The sequence below is a fragment of the Solanum lycopersicum genome, chromosome 6, assembly GCF_036512215.1.
Source record: "Solanum lycopersicum chromosome 6, SLM_r2.1".
Classification (NCBI taxonomy): domain Eukaryota; kingdom Viridiplantae; phylum Streptophyta; class Magnoliopsida; order Solanales; family Solanaceae; genus Solanum; species Solanum lycopersicum.
Window position 1 is genome coordinate 34,370,371 of NC_090805.1, and position 25,136 is coordinate 34,395,506.

General features: G+C 34.6%; 1 protein-coding gene across 2 annotated transcripts; it reads left to right on the plus strand.

Annotated features, from left to right (window-relative positions):
- Positions 1–2,441: 2,441 nt before the first annotated feature.
- On the plus strand, positions 2,442–24,642 carry LOC101252783 (uncharacterized). 2 transcript variants are annotated; one of them, XM_010323816.4, is made up of 21 exons: positions 2,442–2,783; positions 6,738–6,836; positions 6,954–7,105; positions 9,179–9,263; positions 9,822–9,944; positions 10,274–10,382; positions 10,976–11,055; positions 11,155–11,236; positions 12,434–12,573; positions 12,660–12,770; positions 12,864–12,980; positions 13,137–13,226; positions 14,151–14,204; positions 14,297–14,371; positions 14,584–14,659; positions 14,834–14,933; positions 16,844–16,913; positions 22,588–22,658; positions 22,996–23,108; positions 23,259–23,516; positions 23,892–24,642. In XM_010323816.4, exons 1-21 carry the CDS (start codon positions 2,658–2,660, stop codon positions 24,233–24,235), a joined length of 2,475 nt encoding a protein of 824 aa, XP_010322118.1. In that variant the 5' UTR covers positions 2,442–2,657; the 3' UTR covers positions 24,236–24,642. The 2 variants fall into 2 exon arrangements, with proteins under 2 accessions (XP_010322118.1, XP_010322119.1); XM_010323817.4 differs by having other exon boundaries at positions 9,191–9,263.
- The last annotated feature ends 494 nt before the right edge of the window (positions 24,643–25,136 follow it).

A 25,136-nucleotide genomic window follows, 5' to 3' on the forward strand; every position in this document is an offset into this window, starting at 1 on the left:
GCATTTTTCCTATTATTTAATCAATTTATTAAAGTACTTTAATAATATTTTCATAACATAATTTAACCTATTTATAACATTCATAAAAGTATTTTATAGATTTAGTTTGTTAATTTCAACCACGTAGAGTGCGTTTACATACACCTTATAGAGATAATAGTTTGTTCGAGTGATCAAGAATATCCTACTTTCAGTTGCCTACACTCATTATTATAGCCCGACTCAAGGCATCAATTACCATATTAGCTTTTCGGATGATCTATAATAGTAATGCATAATCTTTGAGCAACTTCAACCATCTTTGTCATCTCAAATTAAGATCTCTCTTGTTGAATACATATTAAAGGTTATTATGATTTGTAATATCTTCATAATGTACCCTATAGAAATAGTACTTTAAAATATTAAATTTAAATGCCGTTATTGCTAACTCCAAATCATGATCAAGATAGTTTCCCTTGTTCACCTTCAATTGTCTATATTTATTAAATTTCTAAAATTTGTTATAATATTGTGAGTTAAAAAGACATAATAAAAAACTCATAGTAATTATAATGATCTTAGATTTTTAGGAATATCTTCTACACTAATCTTTAAACTATTGACATTCAGTTCTCAAGTCATTGTTTAAATTACTAATATATCTTGAAGCTGGTCGAAATATATTATCAATGCGAAGTATATGATACTTTCTCTTGATTGCCACTTTATTCAACTCCGTAGTCATTATGCATCCTCATATAATCATTTTTTCTTTTCAAAACAAATATAGACACATAAAAATATTTAAACTCATAAGAGTAAGTAGATCCTAAATTAAATAATATTATAGCCTATGTATGCAAAAAAAAAAAATACCTATAATAACTGTATTGAAAGCTTGTCTCGCCTACTAGAAAAAGCATAACAAGCAGCACAACCAACCTAACTTGAGTATCTCTTTGACTACCACTTTCAACTAGATTGGATATCATCTGTATCATAATACTTAGGCCGCCACCACAAAGAGACTCTGTTAAATCAAAGGAATAAGTTTTTAAAATTTAAATTCAAAGATTTACTATATATGCTTTGTAAATTATTATTATGTCAGGTAACTATTTTGAAATATTACTAAAATGTATAAGTAGGCTGAGTTTGGTACGAAGGAAAACTTTTTTCGGAAAATGGGTTTACATTTTGTCATGTTTGATAGGGTTAAATTTTTTTTAATCAACTCATTTTTTCAAATTTCAGGAAAATGACTTTCATTCAAATCTTAAGGAAAAAAACATTTTTCAAAACTCTCTTCCAACTCTAAAATTCAATTTTATTTTTGAAAAAATAAATCTATTTCTCCCAACCATCTCCTCCCTCCCTCCCTCACCACCCCCCCCCCAAAAAAAAATAAAATAAAAATTAAAACATGTTTTTAACTTCAATCTTTTTACCCCACCCTCACCCCTTTCCCCAACCCCCTACCACCCCCTCACTCCTCCAACATAAAAATTAAAAGTTATTTTTAAAAAATATTTCTAATTTCAATTTATTTAATTTTACCCCCACCCCTCCCCTCCCCCCCCATCAGCCCCCTACCAGCCCCCTCCCCCCCACAAACACATCCCCTTTACAAACAAAATTTAAGTTTGTTTTTTAAAAAAATTTTCTACTGCAAATTTTTATTTTTTCACCCCTACCCTCGATCCCCCTTCGCCAGCCCACAGTCCCCCCAACCCCCCCCCCCCCAAAAAAAAAAAAAATTAAGTTTGTTTTTAAAAAATATTTTCAACTTCAAAATTTCATTTTTTCACCCCTACCCTCGATCCACCCACTCACCCCCGACCAACACCCCTCCCCTCCTCCAAATTATTTTTGTAAGTTTGTTTATAAAAATAATTTTGAATTTCAAAATTTCATTTTTCACCCCCTACCCTCGACCCCCCTCCCTACCAGCCCACCACCCCCCAAAAACTATTTAAGTTTGTTTTTATTAAAAAATTTCAACTTCAAAATATAATTTTTTTCACCCCTATGCTCACCCCATCCCCTAGCAGCCCCCTCCAAAAAATAAAAATAAAATTTAAGTTTGTTTTTAAAAATATTCTCAACTGCAAATTTGTTATTTTTTCACCCTTAGCCTCACCCCATCTAAAAAAAAAGTTTGTTTTAAAAGATATTTTTAATTTTTTAATAAAAAATTAAGTTTATATTTTTAAAAATTAAGTTTGTTTTTAAAATTATTTTCTACTGTAATAAAATAAAAGATATTTCTCATAAACATTTTTCATTTATAAATCAAACATTCAAAAAAATTTTCGAAAAATATTTTCTACTCATCAACTAAACATGAGAAAATAAGTCAAATTATTTTTCGCGAGAACATTTTCCTTTCGTACCAAACACACCCTTAGTTAGATTACATGTATTTAAGTTTTACCTATTTACAAATGAAGAGTAAAATTATCACATTTTATTTTAGACGGTTTAGAAACAATTTTGACTCATTTTCTGTTTAATTTCTTTTGTACTAGTCAAATCTTTTACAAGTATTTTTCTCTAAGCATACACATAATTAAGTACTCCCAGTAGTTTATCAAATTTCAGTTCCTAAACACTCCGATCAAATACTCGCTCCTAACCTTGATCGGAGATTGGTGCGTTTTACCGGAAGTTAGAGGATGTTCAAGTTCTTGAAAGGCGTCGTCGGCGGATCCGGGACGGGACTCAAGGATCTGCCTTACAACATCGGCGAACCTTATTCCATTGCTTGGGGATCGTGGGTTCACTACCGTGGCACTTCCAAGGTTAGTTGCCACGCTTTTTCTCTACTCAATTATGCGTTATTTACTCTTGGATGCTTTCCCTGGTGTAGTCTTATCTCCTTTCATTTCTCTCAGCTGAACATTCAGGTTTATGTTTCTACTATGGAATTTATCACATTTGCTTTTGTTGATGCTTAATAAAATTGATTCTCTTTTCTATGCTGGCTCGTGTAATGATGACTAGGTAGGTAATGTAATTTTGAATTATGTAATGTTGGTGATTTTTGGATGGAACTTTTTTTTTTCTTTCTAAAATGACTGTGGTGTCTAGCCCAGTGTGCTTGAACCTGGACTATTCCACCGGGTATCTGGAACTTGGGAGTTAGGAGTGTACTTCTTCTCTATTTTCTGTTAGTTCATTACTTCTTAGGTGTCAACAGATAAGCTGCTGGAGTGATTTATAGTAGCAACGCTCTATCCCACTATACTCGGAGCATAGCTGTTAGTTATTGTAGTTTCATCTGATTCGTGCAAAATTTATGTTCATGGTGTCACAACTAGTTTGGTAGATCTTATCTGATTTAACTTGTACAGAAAACCATTTTATACTTGTGGAACTGAGAGTACACATGATCAAATTGCAATGCACTTACTAGCATCTTCAAGCACCTTACGTGGTCTTTGAAAATGATCTTTTAGTTTTTAACTTATCAAAAGGAAAAAAACCCGCTGGTTACTTTGGATGCACCTTAATAACTCAAGAGGGGGAGGCCGAATTGAGTTGTACCAAATTGTCATTTTGTTTATGGCCTTCCATTTTTACAAAAAGAACTTAACCAAAATCCGTGGATGATATTATTTTGATTATTCTTATGAAATTCTCTGGAACAAACACATGACTCTCTTCGCCTGTTCCATTTAGAAGTAATGGTAAAAACAAGAGTAAACTGTAAAGAAGATCCAAGCAATATCAACTTAATAAGGGGTCTTTTGGTAGAGTGTATACAAATAATGCTCATTAGAGTGTATTAGTATTGCATGTATTAGTTAAACTTGCATTAGTTATGCATAGATTATATCTTATGCATTGTTTGTTTTGATTTATTAAAAATAGTATGCATTATATAAAAATATTTATTTACAAAAGTATCCTTCACAATTATGGTGGAAAAGATGTAAAAGTGTTTTTTAGAGGTAATTGGGTCTTTAACCATGCTAATGCATGTATTAAATCGATCCTTCCCTAAAGATTCATAACAATCTGGTATCAAAGCCTAACACAATGAGTGATGAGATCATTTCTCGATTTCAAGGAGGACATACCATTACGGAAACCCTAATGGACTCTAAAATTGCAGCAATGGAACAACGCCCCATTGAAAGAATTGTCCAAGTCATCCAAGAACAATTGTCTAGATTGGGAATTGACTCCACAAAACCAGCAACCCACAAACCTGAGTCAAATAGTGCCCAAACAACATATCAACAAATCCTGTTACAAAAGGCAATACACCACCTACTTATAACGGCATCAATAATCCTTTAATTCGGGCACATCACGTGAACATTTATTTTAAAAAATTCAACGTAAAACAAAAGCAAAAAAGATTGGTATGGCTGGATTTCACATGTTTAAACTAGCACCATTATGGTATTATCAACCTAAACTAGCAAAAGTCTTAATGAGTTGGGAAGAATATTAACGATTCGGACCTCATGAAAGTAGCAACATGATGGCAAATTAGTTGTGCTTCAGCAAATGGATAGAGTTGAAATTTATCAATGTCAACTTCAAGCTAGGGTTGGAATTCGATAAGTTGATACTGATCCAAATTTTCCGGATGATTGCCTCGAAACTTGAGCTTGAGGACAAGCTCTTTCAATGTGAGGGGAGTAATGTAGGGATGCATTGGAAGTCATTAATTTAAGTATTTAATTATATTTTTAGTTGCTTTATTTATTATTCTAGAATATGGTTTAGTTTCAAAGTTTCATAAGGATTAGGTGAAGTTATAGTTATTAGCTTGGAATATGATTTAGGTCTTCTACTTTCATAAGAGTTAGACTTACTATTAATGTAATAAGACTTCTCTTTCATTGAACTCTTCGGTTTCAGTCTCCCTTTCAAAAGCTGAAGAGATCGGGGTTCTCTCTTTTAATGAACTTTTAAGGTTTCAACCTTCCTTTTAACGAGTTGATTTATATATCGCTCTGGAAATCGATCCTTCCTTGAAGATTCATAACAGAATAACTACTGCAAGCATTAGTTATACATGGCATATAGAAGTGCACCAAACAAGGGACTACTAATAGTCTAATACACAAAGCTACTGCATGCATTATATTTGCTAATACACTTATTTTATTGCAACCCAAAGCTTGTTGCTACGTAACAACAACAACAACAGTAATCGTGCCTCAACATGTTTGGGATGGATATACGAATCCTCACCACCCATTCCGCTCTCATTTGTACCTGCTTCATACTAATATGATGTAGTTTAGGTTTCTCTATAAGTAGAGTTTCCCTTGGTTTTCTGCTAGCATATTTTCTCTAAACAGTCTAAAAATAATTTTTGCAAAAACTGGACTGAAAGGAAGTATCTTGACATGATTAAGCCTTAGTCTCAATTCATTGATATCACCTATATGGATCTTTTGCTTCTAATATGATTGTTTTCTAGAAGTTACTTCCTATGTGCTCTACTTTTATCTAGTATGCTAATCGATGCTTGTTGCTTAGCCATAAAAAGTTGCTCTAGCTTGATACACCAACATACCAGTCCTACAAAATGGGGGTCTAGAGAGGGTAAAGTCTACGTAGACCTTACTCCTACCTCAGAGGTGCAAAAGTTGTTTCCGATAGACCCCCTTAGCTCAAGGAAAAATAGTCTGAAGTACTCCCAAAAAGAACTATTTCAAAAAAAAGCCCCAAAAAGAAGTAATAGAAGTACAAGAAACAACAGATAATAACAAAAAAACAAATATTAATAGAACATAAACTATAAGAAAACAATATGATGATTGAGGTGCAAGAAACAACAAATAATAACATAAATTGAAGGATAAGAAATTACCAGAGCAATACTACGACTACTAATATGAACGAACAACAAGACATCACTCAACTACCTACTTGCCTTCTACCCTAATCTAAATCCTCCATAGCCTCCTATCTAAGGTCACGTCCTCGATAAGCTGGAGTTGCATGCTATCTCGTCTGATCATCTCTCCCGAATACTTCGTTGGTCTATCTCTACCTCTCCGGAAAGGCTGAAACCATCAATAGCTAACTTTTCTTTTGCTTGATGATGGGACGTATAGTAACAACAATTTAAAATTTAGTCTATATGTCCCCATTATCAAAACAAATTGAAATGTAACTGATATTATTAATAGCAAAAAGCGCAAAAAGGCTCTGAGGTCCGTAGAGGCTTTAAGCACAAATAAAGCATGAGCTTAAATGGAGAAAAACACAGAGAGAAAAAAATATAAATTTATTGATTTAGTTTGAGACTTATAATATTTAGCACACGAATGACAAAAATGAACAAAGAAACTAAATTTTCTTTACGATATAGTGAAATATCAATGGTTTAGTGTTGCTTCTTTAGAAAAGGCTCATTAGCAAGAAAAAATATTAATTAGAACCTGGTGACGATACTGAAACGCACATTAAGCGAGGTGAAGCGTTCAACATGTTTTGAGCCTCGCTTCAAGGCTTAAGCACTTTAAGCACGCCTTAGACAACACTGATCATAACAACAATTTCTTATTTGATGGAACTGTAACTCGTGAGATTCCCTAAGCTATAATACTTGAACGATCCAATAGCATATAGAGCACTTTTGAGCTTAGTGTACCCAGATACTTAGCAAAGCTGTTTACTATTTTCACATAATTTTCATCTTTTTTTTATCCCCTAAAAGGAAGAGAAGAGCAATGTCATCCCTTCCTGCATGCCAATAGAGAAGTTGATCTTCTCTCTTGTTACAGGATGATGGTGCTCCTGTCTCAATATTTGCGCTTACGGGGTGTAATGCAAATGATGGACATCTAGCTGCTGGTCGAAATGGAGTCAAGCGACTTCGCACTGTAAGCTAATTATTGGTTGTAAATTGGGAGTATAATGACACTTCTCATCGTCTTGTATTTGGAGTTACTCTTTTCTCCTCATCAGAGTTCCTCTAAATGTCAGTTTGTTGTTTTCAGGTTAGGCATCCAAATATTTTGTCATTTCTTTACAGCACTGAAGCAGAAACATTTGATGGTTCTACTACTAAGGTTACCATATATATTGTTACTGAACCTGTCATGCCACTCTCGGAGAAGCTCAAGGAATTAGGATTAAAAGGTAACCAGAGGTATGAATGTACTTTAGCTTCTTTTCCGCTCTACGATTCAGATGCTTGATTGCTTAACTCCGTGTTTCAATAATGGGGACATACAGTAACAGCAATTTATCAGTACCTATAATCTTTTATTGGCATCTAGCTAGATTCACGAGGAATGTAGACCAACGATCACATTTCTAGTGATAAGTTGTTGCTTCCAACGATCACATTTCTAGTGATATTTTTCTGAGAAGTTGTTGCTTCTCCTTTTTTACCAAGTTTACATTTTCAATACAAAAGAATGGTTAAGATGTTGACCTACAGGAAAAAAATATATTGAGATGTTAACCACTGATTGTTTGGTTATACAAAGAAAGTGCTAAAAGTGCCTTTTTTTGGGTGTTTAAAAATATTGTACTGGATTTTTATTCTATTTCTAAGGTCGCTAGGGAGTGGGAGATTTTTTTTAAATTTTTTTTGCAAGCAGCCCATATTGTTTTATATGTTTTTATCACTCTTCTTCTTATGGCTTCGAAATCAATATATCAAGAACAATTGGAGGAGTGGCTTCGGTGTTCCTCATTGAGTGTACGTAGGTTATACTTTTTGCCCAAGATTCATGCTATTTATTTGAAGTATTAATGTTGTGAACTGTATGGCATAGTGGGGAGATGATTTAACTTGGACATGCATAATAATTATTCCCAGAGATGCAAGACACAATGAATCACAAAAGAGATCTGTATTAACCATTACAATGTTATTTGTGAAAAAGATTTGGTTTAACATTTCAATAAATACTATCTGCTCTACATGTTCTTTAATCTTAAACTTGGGACTGATTATTGAGTCAATACCTTTTCTTTTAACTTGTAAGGTAGTATTTGTAATTAAAATCAGATATCTAGCACTATCATTATTGTGTCAATACTCTAATTGCATACTCTTAAATGTTAGATTGGGGAAGATTTGTCTCCACAAGTTTATTTCATTTGTGCGAAAGCTGAAAAGAAAGGGAAGAAGTAGTTTGTTATTTTTCTCTCAATATTAAAAGTAGGTTTATGTGAATTAGGTACTTTCAGACTAAGGTATCTCCCCCGAGGCTTTGGTCTAGAGGCAAGAGCACAATGTTTGATGCATTGCTTTGGCTCACCACACAGGTTGAACCCTGTTTTAGACAAAAAGCTTGATATTTAAGTGGAGAAGTGTAGAGGGGTAGACCCATTATTCACTGTGTTTCGGATCTTGCACCATTGGCTCTAGGAAATTTATCGGTTATAAAAAAAGTATCTTCAGACAAATTACTTTCTCTTTAATGTGAAAGTTCTTGAGATTTTGGTGGATTGAGATCAAATGATGTTAGAACAAATCAAATTTTGAAGCGTGCGTCTCAATGGATATTATTTGTTAAGCGTAACTAGAAAAAAACTTTCTTTCTCTTTATGGATAACCAATTCATTTCAAATATAGTTGGGAGAATTTACCAAGAAATGGGTAGAAAACACCATGATTTTGCTGTTCTTTATGTTGGAGTAGCTGTGAGAGATTTAAGTACTGATTGGTTGGATGTTCAGACAGTTCAGTTGTGTGCTTGTGTGTGATTTTGCTTTGACAATTTGATCTTGGAAATCCTTTGGCGTCTTAAGGGTGTGTTCAATATGGTGGAAAGAAGACAATGTTTTCCATTTTCCCATGTTTGGTTGGTCAAAATTTATGGAAAACAAGGTTTTCTAGGGAACTACTTAAAAATGGGGAAAATGACTTCCCTAAAGTAGGGAAAACAAGCTATACAAGTGGCACCACACATTGATTATGTCCTTCCACCGTCCAACATAACTCATTTTCACTTCCTTCCCCGTAGCTCCCGCCTCCATCACCCCACACCCCTACCCTCTACACGACCACACCCACCTCCCATACTACTTGTCTTAGAGAATAATATTTTTGCTTACCTACCGAACATAAGAAAATATGAAAGAAAACCCACCTTTTTTCCGGGAAAACATTTCCTTCACACTGAACACGCCCTAGGATATCACTGTGATTCTCATGTCTCTTCAACGTGTTGTTTACTTTTGACAATATCTTATTAATGCATCTCAGCATATGTGGCAGAGATGAGTATTACGCATGGGGACTGCATCGAATAGCGAAAGCTGTGAGCTTCTTGAATAATGACTGCAAACTTGTAAGTAAATACCAATTGATTTGCTTTCCATGTTGAAGATCACACTTAGCTATATTCTTGGGAAGCGATTCGGAAGTTTTGAATATTTGCAACATAGGTTTATAATTTATTTTTGGTAAACAATTTTTTTTTGAACTTGGTAACTTTTATTTTTGGTAAACAAAATTATTGATACCAATTGGAATAAATACAAAACCAGATAGGAGCAGACTTCCTATCTCTAAAAAAGAAACATAACAGTTCTAATACTACAGCTTACTGCAAACAGACTGCAGTAGCTTTGTACATAAGATGTTTAGATGCATTTGTTGTATACTCAATCTTCATAATTTAGTCCTTGGACATGGCAGAACCTGGATTTTGAAAGATGGGCCAACTTATACTGGAATTGGACCAAAAGACTCTAGGGTATCCATTTTTCAAGGGAAATTATAAAATTTGCGGACTTTTAGAGATATAAGTGAAAAAAAGTAAAAAGCTGGGGAACCATCATCTGCCTCAATCTCCACCATTGATTGGTTTGATGGATTTGTTTCAAACTGTGCTTTATTACTGCAGGTTCATGGCAACGTTTGCCTGGCTAGTGTTGTCGTTACTCAAACTCTAGACTGGAAGTTGCATGCCTTTGATGTTCTTTCGGAATTTGATGGGAATAATGAGTCTTCTATTGGGCCAATGCTGGTAACTTATTGGTCACCTCTGCTTCTGGGTTAGATTAGTGAACAGAAGTTCTTTTTAAGTTTTCGTATCATATTATCTCAATTTATGTTCTGACTTCTGAACGAAATAACAAGGGATTTTCCAGACGCAGCCACTTGTTAGCTACTTTCTTTCTTCTTCTGTTGTTTTGTTTTTGCTGGGTGGACTACATTACTATCTCATATATTGTCACAGCATCATCCATTCTGCAGTCTGATGAGTTAATGCTATTCCCTCTCCCGTTTGTCATGCCGCTTAGTGAATGATCTTTATAAATTTATATACTTTTTACCTTTTGTTTTTGTTTTCAGCAATATGATTGGCTTATAGGTGCACAGTACAAACCCATGGAGCTACTCAAGTCTGAGTGGGCGACAATAAGAAAATCTCCAGCTTGGGCTATAGATTCTTGGGGTTTGGGTTAGTTTCTGTATCTTTGGTTTTAGATTGGCACGTTGGACATCTTCTTTAGTTTGTTAATAATATCACTATAAGAATAAATGTTTTCTTGTCATTAGTTTATGTTTCTATAATTAGGTTTCACATTCCGGCATTTAGTTTATGTTTCTATAATTAATTTTTTCGGAAACAGCCTCTCTACCTCCACGAGGTAGTGGTAAGGTCTGCATACATTCTACCCTCCCAGATCTTATTTAGTGGGATTTCACTGGGTATGTTGTTGTTCTATAATTAGGTTTCACATTTGGGCATTTGAAAATTGTTTGTTTTGGTGGGACCCTGTCAATGTTTCTGGCCTTTTAATATCCTTTGTGTAGAAAAACTAGAAAAGATTCACACTATCAACCTTTTCTTAGCTAATGACTTGACCCCATACCCATTTTCAGATCATTGTTGCTTGGGTTTGTCTTTTTTTTTAATTACTGGGAAGGGGGTCGCAGTTTTTGGATGTAAATGGAGGTTAGAGCTTTTGGATAGTCTTTGGAATTCTGCTTTGGTTCTTAAATTTTCTTCTTCCACCATGAACTAATCTTTTGCTCTTGGGTTATTTTTAGGCTGTCTTATCTATGAACTCTTTTCTTGTACAAAGTTGAGCAAAACAGAGGAGCTGCGTAATACTGCTTCCATTCCAAAGGTATTGCTGCTATGTTTCTGGTTTTTATTTGCATTCTCTTCACTATTCTAGCTTTATTCTTGTATCCTGTTACAATTGGCTTATGTTTCTGTCTCACAGTCTCTACTTCCAGATTATCAACGTCTCTTAAGTTCTACTCCTGCTCGCAGATTGAATTCATCAAAACTTCTGGAGAATGGTGGTAATCATCCTTGTTTTCATTTGAGTTTGTTGTTTAAATTTCCTTCTCTAGCTTTCCGATTTGCAGATGGTATCACTATTAACTTTGACTTGCAAAGTTGTTAACTTATATTTCGGATAAATGTAATGGTTGCTTAATCTGCATCGATATATGTTACACATGATATAATTGTTGTGCTGGTCTGGATTGTCTTTCTAACTGTAGATATTTGCTCCAGCTAATGTTTGACACTATGTTTTATCTTGCTTCTGAGTCGATTCTTCCCATTCAGAAACTCACTGAGAAGTGGGTTTGTTTGTTTTAGAAATGGGCAAATGGCTAGCTATCACATATCTTTGATCAGTAAATCAATGTTTCCTGGAGGTGGAATATAGTATTTGTAGTCTGTTGTGATTCTTTCTTCCTTCCTACCTTCCACTACTTATGAAGAAAAGGTCAACGTATTTCCATAGCTCCCATGAAACCTCTGTTTTAGCTGTGTTGTTTTCATGGTTAAAAAGTGATTTTAGAGATTGATATACATGGCCGTCGTGGTATGGTCCTAACCTTTAATAGATATCTCTCATGAAAGTAAATTATTTCATTTCCTCGTCAATTTTGGTTTTTCCTTATTATCCTTCTCACAGAGGCATCTCGTAGTAAAACTTTATAGCCAGTGTTGACAGCTAAATGAAAGTGGAATTTGTTGCATACATATCTTCTCTCTCTCCTGGTCTGTGTATACATCTTACCTTCCAAGATTTCTCTATTCCTCCCTGGATTTTTATTTCTTCTCTGAACCTTATTATATTCTCTTTTAGACAAGTCCTGAACTCTAATGTATTTCTTCTGGACTTCAGTCTAGCTAAATCACATCAGTGTTATTTGACTTGTCTTGCTGATCAGCCTATGGTGCATATGCCTGTGTTATATACCTCTTAATCAGCTGGTGCTTCAGTTGTTCATTCATCATGTGAACAATATTTGCTAGGCCTATGTTATACCTCTTAATTTGCTGGTTCTTAAATTGTTCATTCAGCTTGTGAAGAACATTTGCTTTTGCTCATCTGGTATGCTTTTGTAGTTATTCCTCTGGGTTTATACCAAGTCTCATTTCTTTTTTTATTTGTGTCTTCCTTGAGGTGTTATCATTACTCTTCTCTTTCTAATGTATCATTTACACGCCGAACACTGAAGTTGCTAGTCATACATTGGCAGAATATTTCCAAAACAAGTTATTGGAGACCATACAGTTCATGGAGATTCTTAATCTCAAAGACAGTGTTGAAAAAGACACTTTCTTCCGTAAGCTTCCAAATCTTACAGAGCAACTTCCTCGTGAAATTGTGCTGAAGAAGGTATTCCTAATTATTTCTAGCACAATATATTTTGGTTCAATGTGGCTTGTATTTGAAATGAAAAAATTCAAAAATGTTTGTTGCAGTTGCTCCCTTTGCTCGCTTCAGCATTAGAATTTGGTTCTGCTGCTGCACCTGCTTTAACAGCGTTGTTAAAAATGGGTTCTTGGCTTTCCAGTGAGGAGTTTAGTGTCAAGGTAACACTTTCCATCTTTCCCATTCCTTTCTGATTCCAGCAAAGTGATCACATCTTCTCTCGGTTATTAATCAATCCTATAACTCTAATATAGGTGCTGCCAACAATTGTAAAACTCTTTGCCTCCAGTGATCGCGCTATCCGAGTCAGTCTACTGCAGCACATTGATCAGTATGGAGAGTCATTATCTTCACAAATTGTTGATGAGCAGGTATGGAACTAGTGAATACATCGTTGTCACTAAATTTTAAGCACACAACTACTTTTTTCAAAGCACACAATTATTCTTTTCAAAGCACACATGTCCAAGAACTGAAAAACCTCTGGCACTTGGATCATGGGAATGTTTAATAATACTTTTGATCAGGTGTATACACATGTGGCTACTGGGTTCTCTGACACATCTGCATTTCTTCGGGAGTTGACACTTAAATCTATGCTTGTATTAGCTCCTAAGGTATATGCATTCTCTATTATAGCTCCTGTACTTTCTATTATTTCAAATTGGTGGCAACTTTTCAACTTTTGGGATAAGTTCTATAGATGGTTCGTCATTAAATGTTTTTACATGCAAGTTACAACTGGCTACTTGAACTGAAGCATTATTTACTTTATAACTTGACCCTTTCCTCATGAAGTATGATCTGGGCAATCTGTAATTCTTGATTCTAAGCATCTGCATCCCACTCTTAAACATCTTTATTTATTAATTGGTCATCTAACAACTATACCTATGCCCAGGGCCTTGGCTTAGTGGTAAGAGTGCATCATGCGATGTGTGGTTTAGGCGCGTGTCATTGGTTTGAACCTCGTCATAGACAAGCCTGATATTGTAGTCATGTAATGGATAAGGTTAAAGGGGCAGGTCCATTATCCACCGAATTTCAAACCATCTGCCACTAGCCCATGGGGATTTCTCGGTTATAAAGAAGAAAAAAAAGAATCACTACCTATCTGAACTGCCACAAATATAGTAAGATGATGTCTTGAGAATGGTTAGTGGACTGTGTACTACAATGAGTTCTGGATTAAAGAAAATGTGAGTTCTGATAATAGAAGATGTTCTCATCCTTTTATTTTACTTCTTTCTTCTCTAAATTTGTTCCATACTTTAGAAAACTAAAATTATCATATAGTATGTCATCAATGCATTGAAGAAAAAGTCATTTTCAAAGATATGCTATTGATAGTTTGAACATAAACAAATCAGAAGTCGGTCAATATGTTTATGGCACATGACCAGCCCCTGATCTGTTTTATGGTATCTGACAAGGATATATTGGTGTTTTAGAAATCTTCATGCTTTACCAGTTAAGAAGTTGCATATTATGTTTGTTACTAGGATCTTGCAAACTGATGTCCCTTCCTATTCTCATTGTAGCTGTCACATCACACTATATCCGGATCTTTGTTGAAATATCTCTCCAAGCTACAGGTATGCATCTTCAAGTGCAAAATTACTAATTTTGCTTGTGTGTCTAATTTCTTTGCTTCAGTCTTTTGCTCTTCTATTTGTTGCTTATTTAGGTTGATGAAGAACCTGCAATTAGAACGAACACAACCATATTGCTTGGAAACATTGCCAGTTACCTCAACGAGGGGGTACGAAGTTGATTGTTTCATGCTCATACAAGTGCAGAATTCATAAAAGTGAAATGCTTCTTCAAATGTCTAAAGCACTTTCTTTATATTGGTTACACTTCTCATGTGTAAAGAAAAAAATTAATGCACAGATGTTATTACACTTTCTTTTTGATGCTTTTGCAAGGCCTCTTTCTGTAGAGATGGAAATTGATGGAGCTTTTTGTTTGTAGACAAGGAAAAGAGTTCTAATTAATGCGTTCACTGTTCGTGCCTTGCGTGATACATTTTCACCTGCCAGAGGAGCAGGTAGGAACATATATTTTCTGCATTTTATTTACTTCATATTGATTAGCTGAATAAATCTTCTTGAGTTGATATTTTCTGCTTAGAATCTTTTGACTTTGTGATGATCGTGATTGCCATTTCTATTCCTCCTTTTCCTCTCTTCATATTAATGGATGTGAATACTCTTTGTGGCAGGTGTCATGGCATTGAGTGCTACCAGTTCTTATTATGACATAGTAGAGATTGCAACAAAAATTTTACCTAATATTGTCGTACTTACCATTGATCCAGACTGGTATGTTTCTGATTTCAAGTTACATTTACTGTTCTCTGAATCCTTGCCTCTCAGTATTTTCATCTAGAATCTATCACACCTAGAATAATCTGGTACTTCTCCATCTTCAACCGGAAGTTCGATTAATCTCGTCAGAGACTCGCACCAGATCAGAAGTATAAAAGATATATATGCCTTCGTTTTCAATCTCCAGTGTATGGAGAGTATTCTCCAATGGACTCTTTACTCTGATTCAAGTACATCTCAGATGGTTCTTGAGTCCCATCTCTTCCTTGCCTCCAGCCAACCATGAGATTTCTCACCTATCTCTCTTTCATGATTCTCTGGTTCCATAAAAAAGTGGTAGCCCCAAAACTCTGATCCAAACCCAATCACAGATTTAACAGTTGGAATGCATCCAGACGGCAGACGCTGGTTTCCACCAATTTAATTCCAAGGTGCTTCGCGGCCATCTCCATTCACCAACCAAAATATCTTCCTCCATCTTCCTTGTCAGAAACTTGAATCAAAATTGGAAAACATTCATGTCTTACACCTGAACACCATAAGCATCCTTCCCTGTGTTGTAAATCCATCTACACACTGCATTGTGAGTTGGATTTTCATATTTGCCGATGAATCTTCCAACCATACATCTTCTCAGGAGATCTAATTTCAAAGGATAGATATCTCCTTCAACTCTGATGGGTTTCCTAGTTGACTGCATGACCTGCATATTATCATTGATCTGCCATTTGCCTCTGGCCAACGCCTCAATATAAGTTCCTTCAGCTTTTTGCATTTTGCTTTCTATCTGTAGTAGTTGTTCTCTCACATGTAATTAATGTTGCGTTGACTAGCATATCCTAAGGAATATCTTCCTGATAATTTCCATCCTTCACATCTGCTACATCAGACCATATATCTGAATCAGTACTACACACAGTTAGATCATAACCCTTCCCCACCCCGAAATGAAATACATTCTGTTCTCCATACTAAATACCTCCAACCAGAGTATTATGGCAGTCACTAGTAAAATGATTGGCAAAAACACAGCTCCAACATGAGATCTTCGTTAGAGTTGACTGGATGTGCTCAGAAACTGAACCAAAAATTTACCTTGAAACTAGTAACTTGGAGCATTTTCTCTCCCAGAATATGTAAAGCTAATTGGAGTGCTGTTATTGCTTGTTTCATTTGTGGATGCTTAATGTTAGGCTGATTGAGTTAGCTCTCCAATCTGAATTAGTGTCACAATTATTTGTTCTTTGGCTGTCTAGATGCTTATAGACATTGCTGTAATGGGTGAACTTTAAGAAAGTAACACATATTTGCAGTAGAGGACCAGGCATATTATCCACCAAGTTCTGAAGCTGGAGGCCTGGAACAATGGTTTTGTTGGTTATCAAAAGGAAGGTTTTGATTTGTTTACTTTGCGAACCTCTAGCTTGTGCTAGTGCCAAGCAAAACTGAACTACAGAAACTTCTAATATGGTACTTCAAAACAGTTTCCAACTTTCTGGCTTTTTTACTATCTCTGTTCCACTAGTTTGGCTTTTGTCTTATATTAGTTGCAGCTTAAGGATATGAGGTTAATGATTCGAAAGTTAATTTGATAAAAATAACATTTCGTATAAAGAAAATTAGTTCAAGAGTAAGATTAAGTTGAACTCTTAAAAGAAAATAATTAATGCGATGCTGTCAAAACATCTTTGGAATGTCTCAAAGTAGGAAGAGTGAATTTGGTGGAGGGAGTATTTGTGTGGAATATTTGTTTTCCTTTGCTCAGATGACGGTGAAGATTATTTGATGTTTATCTGCTTGATATTACTTTGCAAACCTTCATTGTGCTTGAGCGAATCAATCATTCTGATCATTTGGACAACCATTTCTGTGTCTGCACTTTCTGCCCTCTTTTGGTGAAACAGCGATGTTCGTAAAAAAGCATTTCAAGCGGTTGACCAATTTTTGCAAATAGTCAAGCAGCACCATGACAAGGTATGTATTCTTCTTGATTTTTATTTCATGCACATATGTTTTCCACATAATAGTCTTGAGTTTTAAAGCTCTTCCTGTGAAGCTCTGATGAGAGATCAATAGATGGTATTACCTTGTGGGGTTAACTTTGTTATAGCCAAAAGAAAAAGGTCTTTTACCCCTTTGAAGTCATGAACTGCTCAGCAGACATAGACTGCCTTGTTCTTATCTGGCAGAGCAACAGTTTCTACTTGTTAATCCATGCGATAATTAACTGCTCGGTGGGGCAGTATTGTTCTTCCATTTGTGGGGGCTTTTCCCTGTTTACTTGGATAAACTTTGACACTAGACTGCTTCAGCTTTGTTAGAGTGGGTTTAAGTACCACATTGGTTGGAGAACTGACTGGTGGTTTGCTTCTATGGACTTGGACAGTCCTCCCTCATGAGCTAGATTTCAAGGTTGAGTTAGGCCCCAAGTGTCATATGTTTACATGGTACTGGTGTCAGGTCTATTCCCTTTTGGGCTCCCGGTCCACGCTTTCTTTGGGCCTGCGTGTGAAGGGGAGTATTAGAGTAGGTTAAAACTGGTGGTCTGCTTATATGTACTCGAGCAATCCTTCCCTCATGAGCTAGCTTTTAGAGTGTGAGAAGGGATGTCAAATGGGTGGGTAATGGGCTCCCGGTCCACGTTAAGTCTGGCGGCGGTACCGGAACCGGGTGAATCAGACAGGTAAGTTTCGGAACCGGTACTGTGCGAACTGGTACCGTTCCAAAATCGGGATCGGACCAGACCGGTAAACCGGTAAATTTTGTCATATTCCGTCCCGGTTCGGAAGGGAAGCGGTAGTATGCCGGTCCGGACCAGTATTAAATAAAAAAATAAAATTTAAATTATTTAAAACTTAAAGATTTAATTTTTTAATTGAATATAATTTTTATTATAATAATTAAAAAATTAAAAATTTAAATTTAAAACTTTAAAAGTTAAAAAAATTTTAATTTTCAAACTTTAAAGTTAAAAAATTTTAATTTCAAACTCTTAAAGTTTGAAATTTTTAAATTCAAACTTTAAAGTTTAAATTTAAATTTTCAAACTTTTAAAGTTCGAAATTTAAATTTTATAAACTTTAATATTTGGAAATTTTAAATCAAACTTTAAAGTTATAAAATTTAAATTTCAAACGTTTAAAGTTTGAAATTTTTAAATTCAAACTTCTAAAGTTTGGAAATTTTAAGGTTATAAAATTTAAATTTCAAACTCTTAAAGTTTGAAATTTTTGAATTCAATCTTTAAAGTTATAAAATTAAAAATTGACAATATTAAAAATTAAATTTAATACAACAATATTAAAAAACAAATTAAGGCGAATAACCTATATTTTTATTAATATTTAGTTGATATTACAATTACAGTTACAAAAATATTAGTAGAGTATTAAAAAATTTAATTTACACAGCTACCTTCTAGGAGGGTTCTGTTTGAATTAAATTTCGAATTATCATATTCTTACAAATAGTTGGTACCACCATATAAATCCCTTCGTAAATCATTCAACATTTCTTTAGTAACATGTTTGGGAATTGGTTGAATAGAAAGATCTTCCATTGCTTTAATCCCGTCGTCACTATAATCATGCATTACTTCATCAACGTCATCTTGAAATTTGGGTCAGTCTTGAAATTTGGTCGGTAGTAGTTCGCGACCCAAATTTCTTCTCTCGGCATTAATCAAATCTCGAAATAATAGCGATATCTCCAAGTTGTCGGCTGCTAGTGAATGCCTATGTTCTCCAAGTTGAAACCTTGCTGCACTAAAGACGCCTTCCGAAGCTACTGACGACGCTTGCATAGCTAATATATCTCGAGCCATCGGTTGTAGTTTTGGAAATCCTTTGCCGCGATTTCTCCACCATGCTAGAATATCTTCAGTAGGTTCTACATTTTGATTAACATAGGCATCAAAATCATTTCTATTATCGTGAGAAAGTTCAAGATAATCATATAAATAAGCATCAATATTATCTTCATCAAATCTACTCCTAGAGCTTTGAGGTTCATTTTCAATTGATAAATTTATATTAGCATTATATAAATCATACAATTTTCTAGTTTCAATTTTTATGTTATCTTTAACTTGTTGACAACTAGGAATTTCTTCTAATACATCATTAATATCTAAGTTAAAATACATTTTTTCAACCATTTATCTTTATACTGAGGGTTTAACAAACACGCGGTTAAATAAATTTGAGGCATATGAATATAATATTTTTTAAATTTTAGAATCATTTTTTCAATGGTTTGTTGAAATCTTGGTTTATTTTTAAATTGATATAATTTAGAAGAGATCCTACAGATATCATGCAAAATAGTACAAATTGATGGACTATAAAGTACAGATTTTCTTTTTGTAGCTAAGTAAAAAACTTTTAGAAAATCTATAAGTTCATTTATTTCACGTCAATCACTATCATCTAGTCTATATGTCCTATCAGAATTATGAGCATTCCAAACCATTTGTAAGGGTATTCTATACTCATAAGCGACTACAAACATTTCATATAAGGTATTCCATCTAGTAGCCACTATTTTTAGAATTTTCTAGGTGGAAGATTATTTTCAAAACAACAATTTTGAAAATCTTTACACCTAGACTTAACTTGACATTTAAATATAAAATGACATGCATTTTCAACTTTTGTACATCCGTTATCTTACATCTGTACATCATCTCTAACCATCAAATTATATATATGTGCAGTATACCTAATATGATAATTATCACCATAGAAAGGACAAAGATAGGTTTTAAATATTCAACAACAACATTATTACTTGAAGCATTATCTAAGGTTATACTACTTATTTCATCACATATTCCATATCTTTGTAAAATATCTAAATAGTTTGAGCAATATAACTACCGGTTTTTTGCAATTGACAACATTTATAACATAAAATTCTTTTTTGCATATACCAATTTTCATTAATCCAATGTGCAGTAACAGTCAAATAATCGTTACCGTTTACACTACGACCCATATCAGAAGTAATAATTATTTTACAAGTATTATATTAAAATAAACAACGAAGATATTGAAAATGATGTGCATGATAATCAAATACAACCTTTTTTGTTGTATTTTTAGCAAATCCTTTAAAATTTGGATTATATACAATTTGAATATAATGTATAAAACCGGGATTTTCAGCAAAACTAAGTGGTAAACCCATAGCACATATCATTTTAGCTAGTTCTTCAAGATCTTTTTCTCTACTATATGAAAGTGGTAAACTAGAGCCAGAAACATTAGACGAATTTAATTGTGTTTGTACCATGTTAGAGCCGCCTACTCCTACATTTTCAGGAAAGGTTGTACCGTTTTTTTAGCTTCCGCTACCGCTTTAGCATGCCAAAATTCATTTTTACAACAAGATATTAAATGACTACTCAAATGTCCCGTCCCACCAGATTTACCAACAGTTTTATAATTTAATCTATGTTTACATTTATTTCAAATAACTTGTGTTTTATTTTCGTTTTGTGTCATAAATTGCCAAACAACCGATCTTTTAGCACGTTCTACCTTAGGCCTAGGATGTACGGGGGGAAAAGGGGCAGGACAACGAAAAGGAGCGGGACTGGGAGTATTAGTAGCTGTAGGTGGCTCAGTTTCATCATCAACATCATCGAAAGTAGGTGTATCAGTATAATTATCAATATCATTATCATTATCATTATCACTAGGCAAATCCTCATCAAAATTACGAAAGCGACGTTGTAAATGTTAATGATAAGGATCTAATCTTGAATTACTATCAATATTAAAAACTGTATCATCAACATTTGAATAATCATCCGTATTTTATTCTTAATATAGTAGATTTTTAGTTTTTGATTTAGAATACCGATTTTTGCATTATCGGAGGATGTAAAGTTACACAATTTTTTTACACGCTCAAATGCACTTTTTTTACCCAATCCTTTTTGAACAATATTTTTATCGGAATCCATATTAAAATATTAAACGTGAGATTATATAAAATACGAAAAATATAATGCAAATAATAAATCACAAAATAAATAAATAATTATTTAAATATAAATGAAATGTAAAATAAAAGTTGGAACAAATGTACCGAACGTCTACTTAAAAAAGTAGACGTTTATGACCGCCAAAAGCCAAACGTGGAAAGTTGAAAGTTGAATTTTGAAGCTCCAAATCCAATTTCCAAAGCCCGAATAAGGCAACACCGGAATTTAAGATATAATATATTAGAGAATTAGAGAGTAGAGAGTAGAGAGTTGAGAGAATAGAAGATGAATAGATGATTTTGTGATTTAAAAGAATGAAATTTAGGGGTATTTATAAGTAAAAAAATGGGTTAAAGTGTAATTTTTAAAACTTTAGGGTATTAAAAAAGTTATTTTTTTTGGTGGGGGAGGGTAGGGTAGGAGTGTAAGTGGCTGGAATTTGGGTCAAATAGCAATTTGGGGGGCCCACTAGCCGTTACACAACATCTATAAACGGATAGAGTTAAAAAAAAAAAAAATTGACCGGACCGGATCGGTAACGGACCGATAATTAAACGGAACCAGGAGGGACTGGTAAATCCCGGTTTCCGTCCCGTTACCGGTCCCGGATCCGGACCGAACCGGTCTATATCGGGACTAACCGGGACCGGACAGCGGTCCAAAGGGACTTACCGGTTCCGCTGCAGTCTTAGTCCACGCTCTTGTTGGGCCTGCGCGTGAAGAGGAGTATTAGAGTAGGTTAAAATTGGTGGTCTGCTTATATGTGCTTATATGTTTTTTTTGAGAAGGTAACGATTATATGTACTTGAGCAATCCTTCCCTCATGAGCTAGCTTTTGGGGGTGTGAGTATGGATGTCAAATGGGTGGGTTGGGTTTGGTTAAGATTGGAGATACTAATGGATTGAAATAGAAATCCGGTTGGTCATGACTCATCAAATTTGATCTGCTTAAAATCAATTATTTTAACATATTGTTATTTACTTTTTACAACCACAATTTGAATTTCAACTCAAGAAAATAAAAATAATAATTTACAAATGGATAAATAAATCTTAGAAGATATGAAATAGATTATTCATACCTTTCAATATGGAAACATACACTATACCTTTGCAAATAGAGTCTTAAAATGGGCTGGAGATTGAATTGGGCGCAATTAAAGACTCATTTTAAATGGTTACGGCTTGGATGAGTTGAGATTGACCAAATTCAAATTATCTTGAGCCCAATTCGTAATTTTGTAGGTGGATTACCTATATTTGGGCTCATTTTGACACCCCTAGGTGTGAGTTGGGCTCAAGACCTAATTTAACAAGCTTTTTGAACATTTCTGCATTTATTCAGAATATGTTTTCTTGTGTTCAACTTAGGTGTTCTTGTTGGCTTGTTTTCTTTAAATCTAACCTTTTACCACATTAGTGGGCATTTTGGGTATGATCAACATATATTACTCTTGTTAAGATAAGTATTCGTTGTTTACTTGCTTGCTTGCTTGCATGAGTTTTCTACATGTTTGAATTTGTCCTTTTCGTGGTAGTCATCCTTGTCTCCCATCAGTGCCCCATTTCTGATCTTTGTCGCATTTTCACTGTATGTGAATCTCTTTTTCTTCCCCCCTCCCCCTGAGCTTATAATAAGTCTTTTTTGGGCTTATACAGACGAGCACCGGAGATACCAGCACTACAAGCATAGGAACTTCATCGATTCCGGGAAATGCGGGTTTGCTTGGGTATACTTCTGTTCTATGTTTGCCTACTTCAACATTTGACCGCCACAACACTGATTTGGCAAGAAGCTGAAAAGAAAATCAAAATTTAAAGCTTATTTTCCTGAATTTGGCCATAATAATGGCTGAAACATTCTGTTGACTTGTATTTCCTGTGATTATGGCAATTTGAAGGGCGTTGAGTATGTATTAGAGTATTTTATTGAGGAATTATTACTAGGAATGGCAAATGTAATTGAAGTTCATGCACTGTGATGGAAGCTGTGATTTTCCTTTCCTTTATTCAGTTTGCATTTTTCTTTCTTGTTCACTTCAATATGCCTTCATTGCTTTGATGCAGCTGGGCTATGAGCTCACTGACGCTTAAAGGATGCAAAACCTCTGAACAGAATCTCAATGCTCCAGCCATTTCTAGTGTGACTCTTGCGTCTGCAGTCTCCGATGCTAGCTCAAGTATGATTCTTACCAACTTGTTTCCTTTGCATTATGCTACTTCGGTTAGTGGATAGCTGAGATGATTGTCACATTGATTTTCAAAATCAGTTTAATGCTTATGAAGATGCCTTTTGTCTCCGGATTTGTTACTGATATTGGTTTCGTCAGATCACATAGTTGCAGATAGTGCGAGTATAAAACCAGTCCATATAAGTTCTGGAGCAGATGTTGCAGATCATCCTATTCCTGTATCACCAGCATCATCTGATGGATGGGGAGAACTTGAAAGAGGAATTCATGAGGGTCATGATAGTGACAAAGATGGTTGGGATGATATCAATCCACAAGAAGAACCAAAACCATCTCCTTCTCTTGCAAATATTCAAGCTGCTCAAAGGCGTCCTGTCTCTCAACCAAAACCACAAGGTAGAATGCGTGGTAAATTTGAGTGTAAATAAATGCTTCCATCTACTATATGTCTCTAGGAAGGTTGCAATTCATTGGTTTGTGTGTAACAAAAGGCAAGGTCCAAAATCAATGGGGGTTTGGCTGGGTAACAAATTGTGTATGACCTGGGGGATCAACTGCTGCAATTCATAATTATAGGTTGTGTCTGATTGCTTATACGAAACTTGAGTTTTAAACTGATTCTGGCAATGCTCTCCCTTTCCCCTACCCTCTTTCCACACAACCCACCCTAGAGAGCCATAATGAAGGAATTAAAGACTAGAAATAGGAAGCAGATAATATCATTTGATTGTCAAGTCAAATCTAATTTCTTTTCTTTAATGTTTGTGGTAGGAACTGGTTTGCGGGGTAAAACCACTCTTAAGATGAGTAAAGATGACGATGAAGATTTGTGGGGTTCTTTAGCTGTTCCTGCTCCAAGAGCAACTTCTCAGCCAGCAAACAAAAAGGTTGACGATGACGATCCTTGGGCTGCTATAGCAGCCCCAGCTCCTTCGTCTAAGCCTTTGAACGTGAAAAGAAGTGGAGCACTTGATGACAATGACCCCTGGGCTGCTATTGCAGCTCCTGTGCCAACTTCCTCAGCAAGACCTTCAATTGGGCGAAGCCGAGGAACCAAACCCGCAGCTCCTAAATTGGGTGGGCAAAGAGTAAACCGAACATCATCTGGAATGTAAATTACAAAAGCAAACTAAGGCTCCGCAGCAGATTTGAGTTGATCCTGTAAATTTTTTCCCCGAGGCGGATAAAGTTCCAACTGAAATATGTAAATGGAAGTTCTATAGATGTGTTGTGTTACTAGATTTCTCAATATATAATTGTCAAAACACTTAAAATCTTTGTTCTCGTCCTGTAAGAAAAGTAATCAATTCATTGTAAATGTTAGATGCCATTACTTTTCGGCTAATGTAGAGAGAGAGCTTTGTGAAAAAAGCCCTGCAGTATAGTATGTTTTTTTGTATTGTTTTCCCTGTACGTAAAGCTTTTATTTTTCATTTTCAGCAGTCGCTCCAAAACGACTCAATGCCAGAATGTTAATTGTTTCAAGTTGATGCAGAATGTAAAAGATTAGTTTTGCTTTTAACTTATCAATATCATATCATATATTATTATAAGTGGGAAGCTCTATAGTGAAAAGTTAAATTACTATTTTGCCCTTTTACTAAATTAAAATTTAATTTATTATTTAATTAAATATAAATATTTTAATTTCACAATGATATGTATGTATCATATCCTTCTATTTAATTTTCTTAAGTATTTAAAGTTAGGGAGAAAGTTTTAATTTATCCAATCAATGACACTTTCAATTAGTAAAACAAAGGATGAGATTTTCTTAAGTCTTTCTATTACTCTTATTTATTCATGCATCACTTAATTACTGAAGTTGAAAGGTTTTTTAAGCTTTAAATTTTGAAGGCACTACTTAACTTACATTAATTACAATGAATATGGTAAATGAAAAGATACTCTTTTGAACTTTCATATGTTACTTTAGCCTTTCTAATTAACTTGAAGTATTTTCATCTTCCACATATTATTAAAATGTATAGATATTTAAGGCATGGAGAAAGAAAA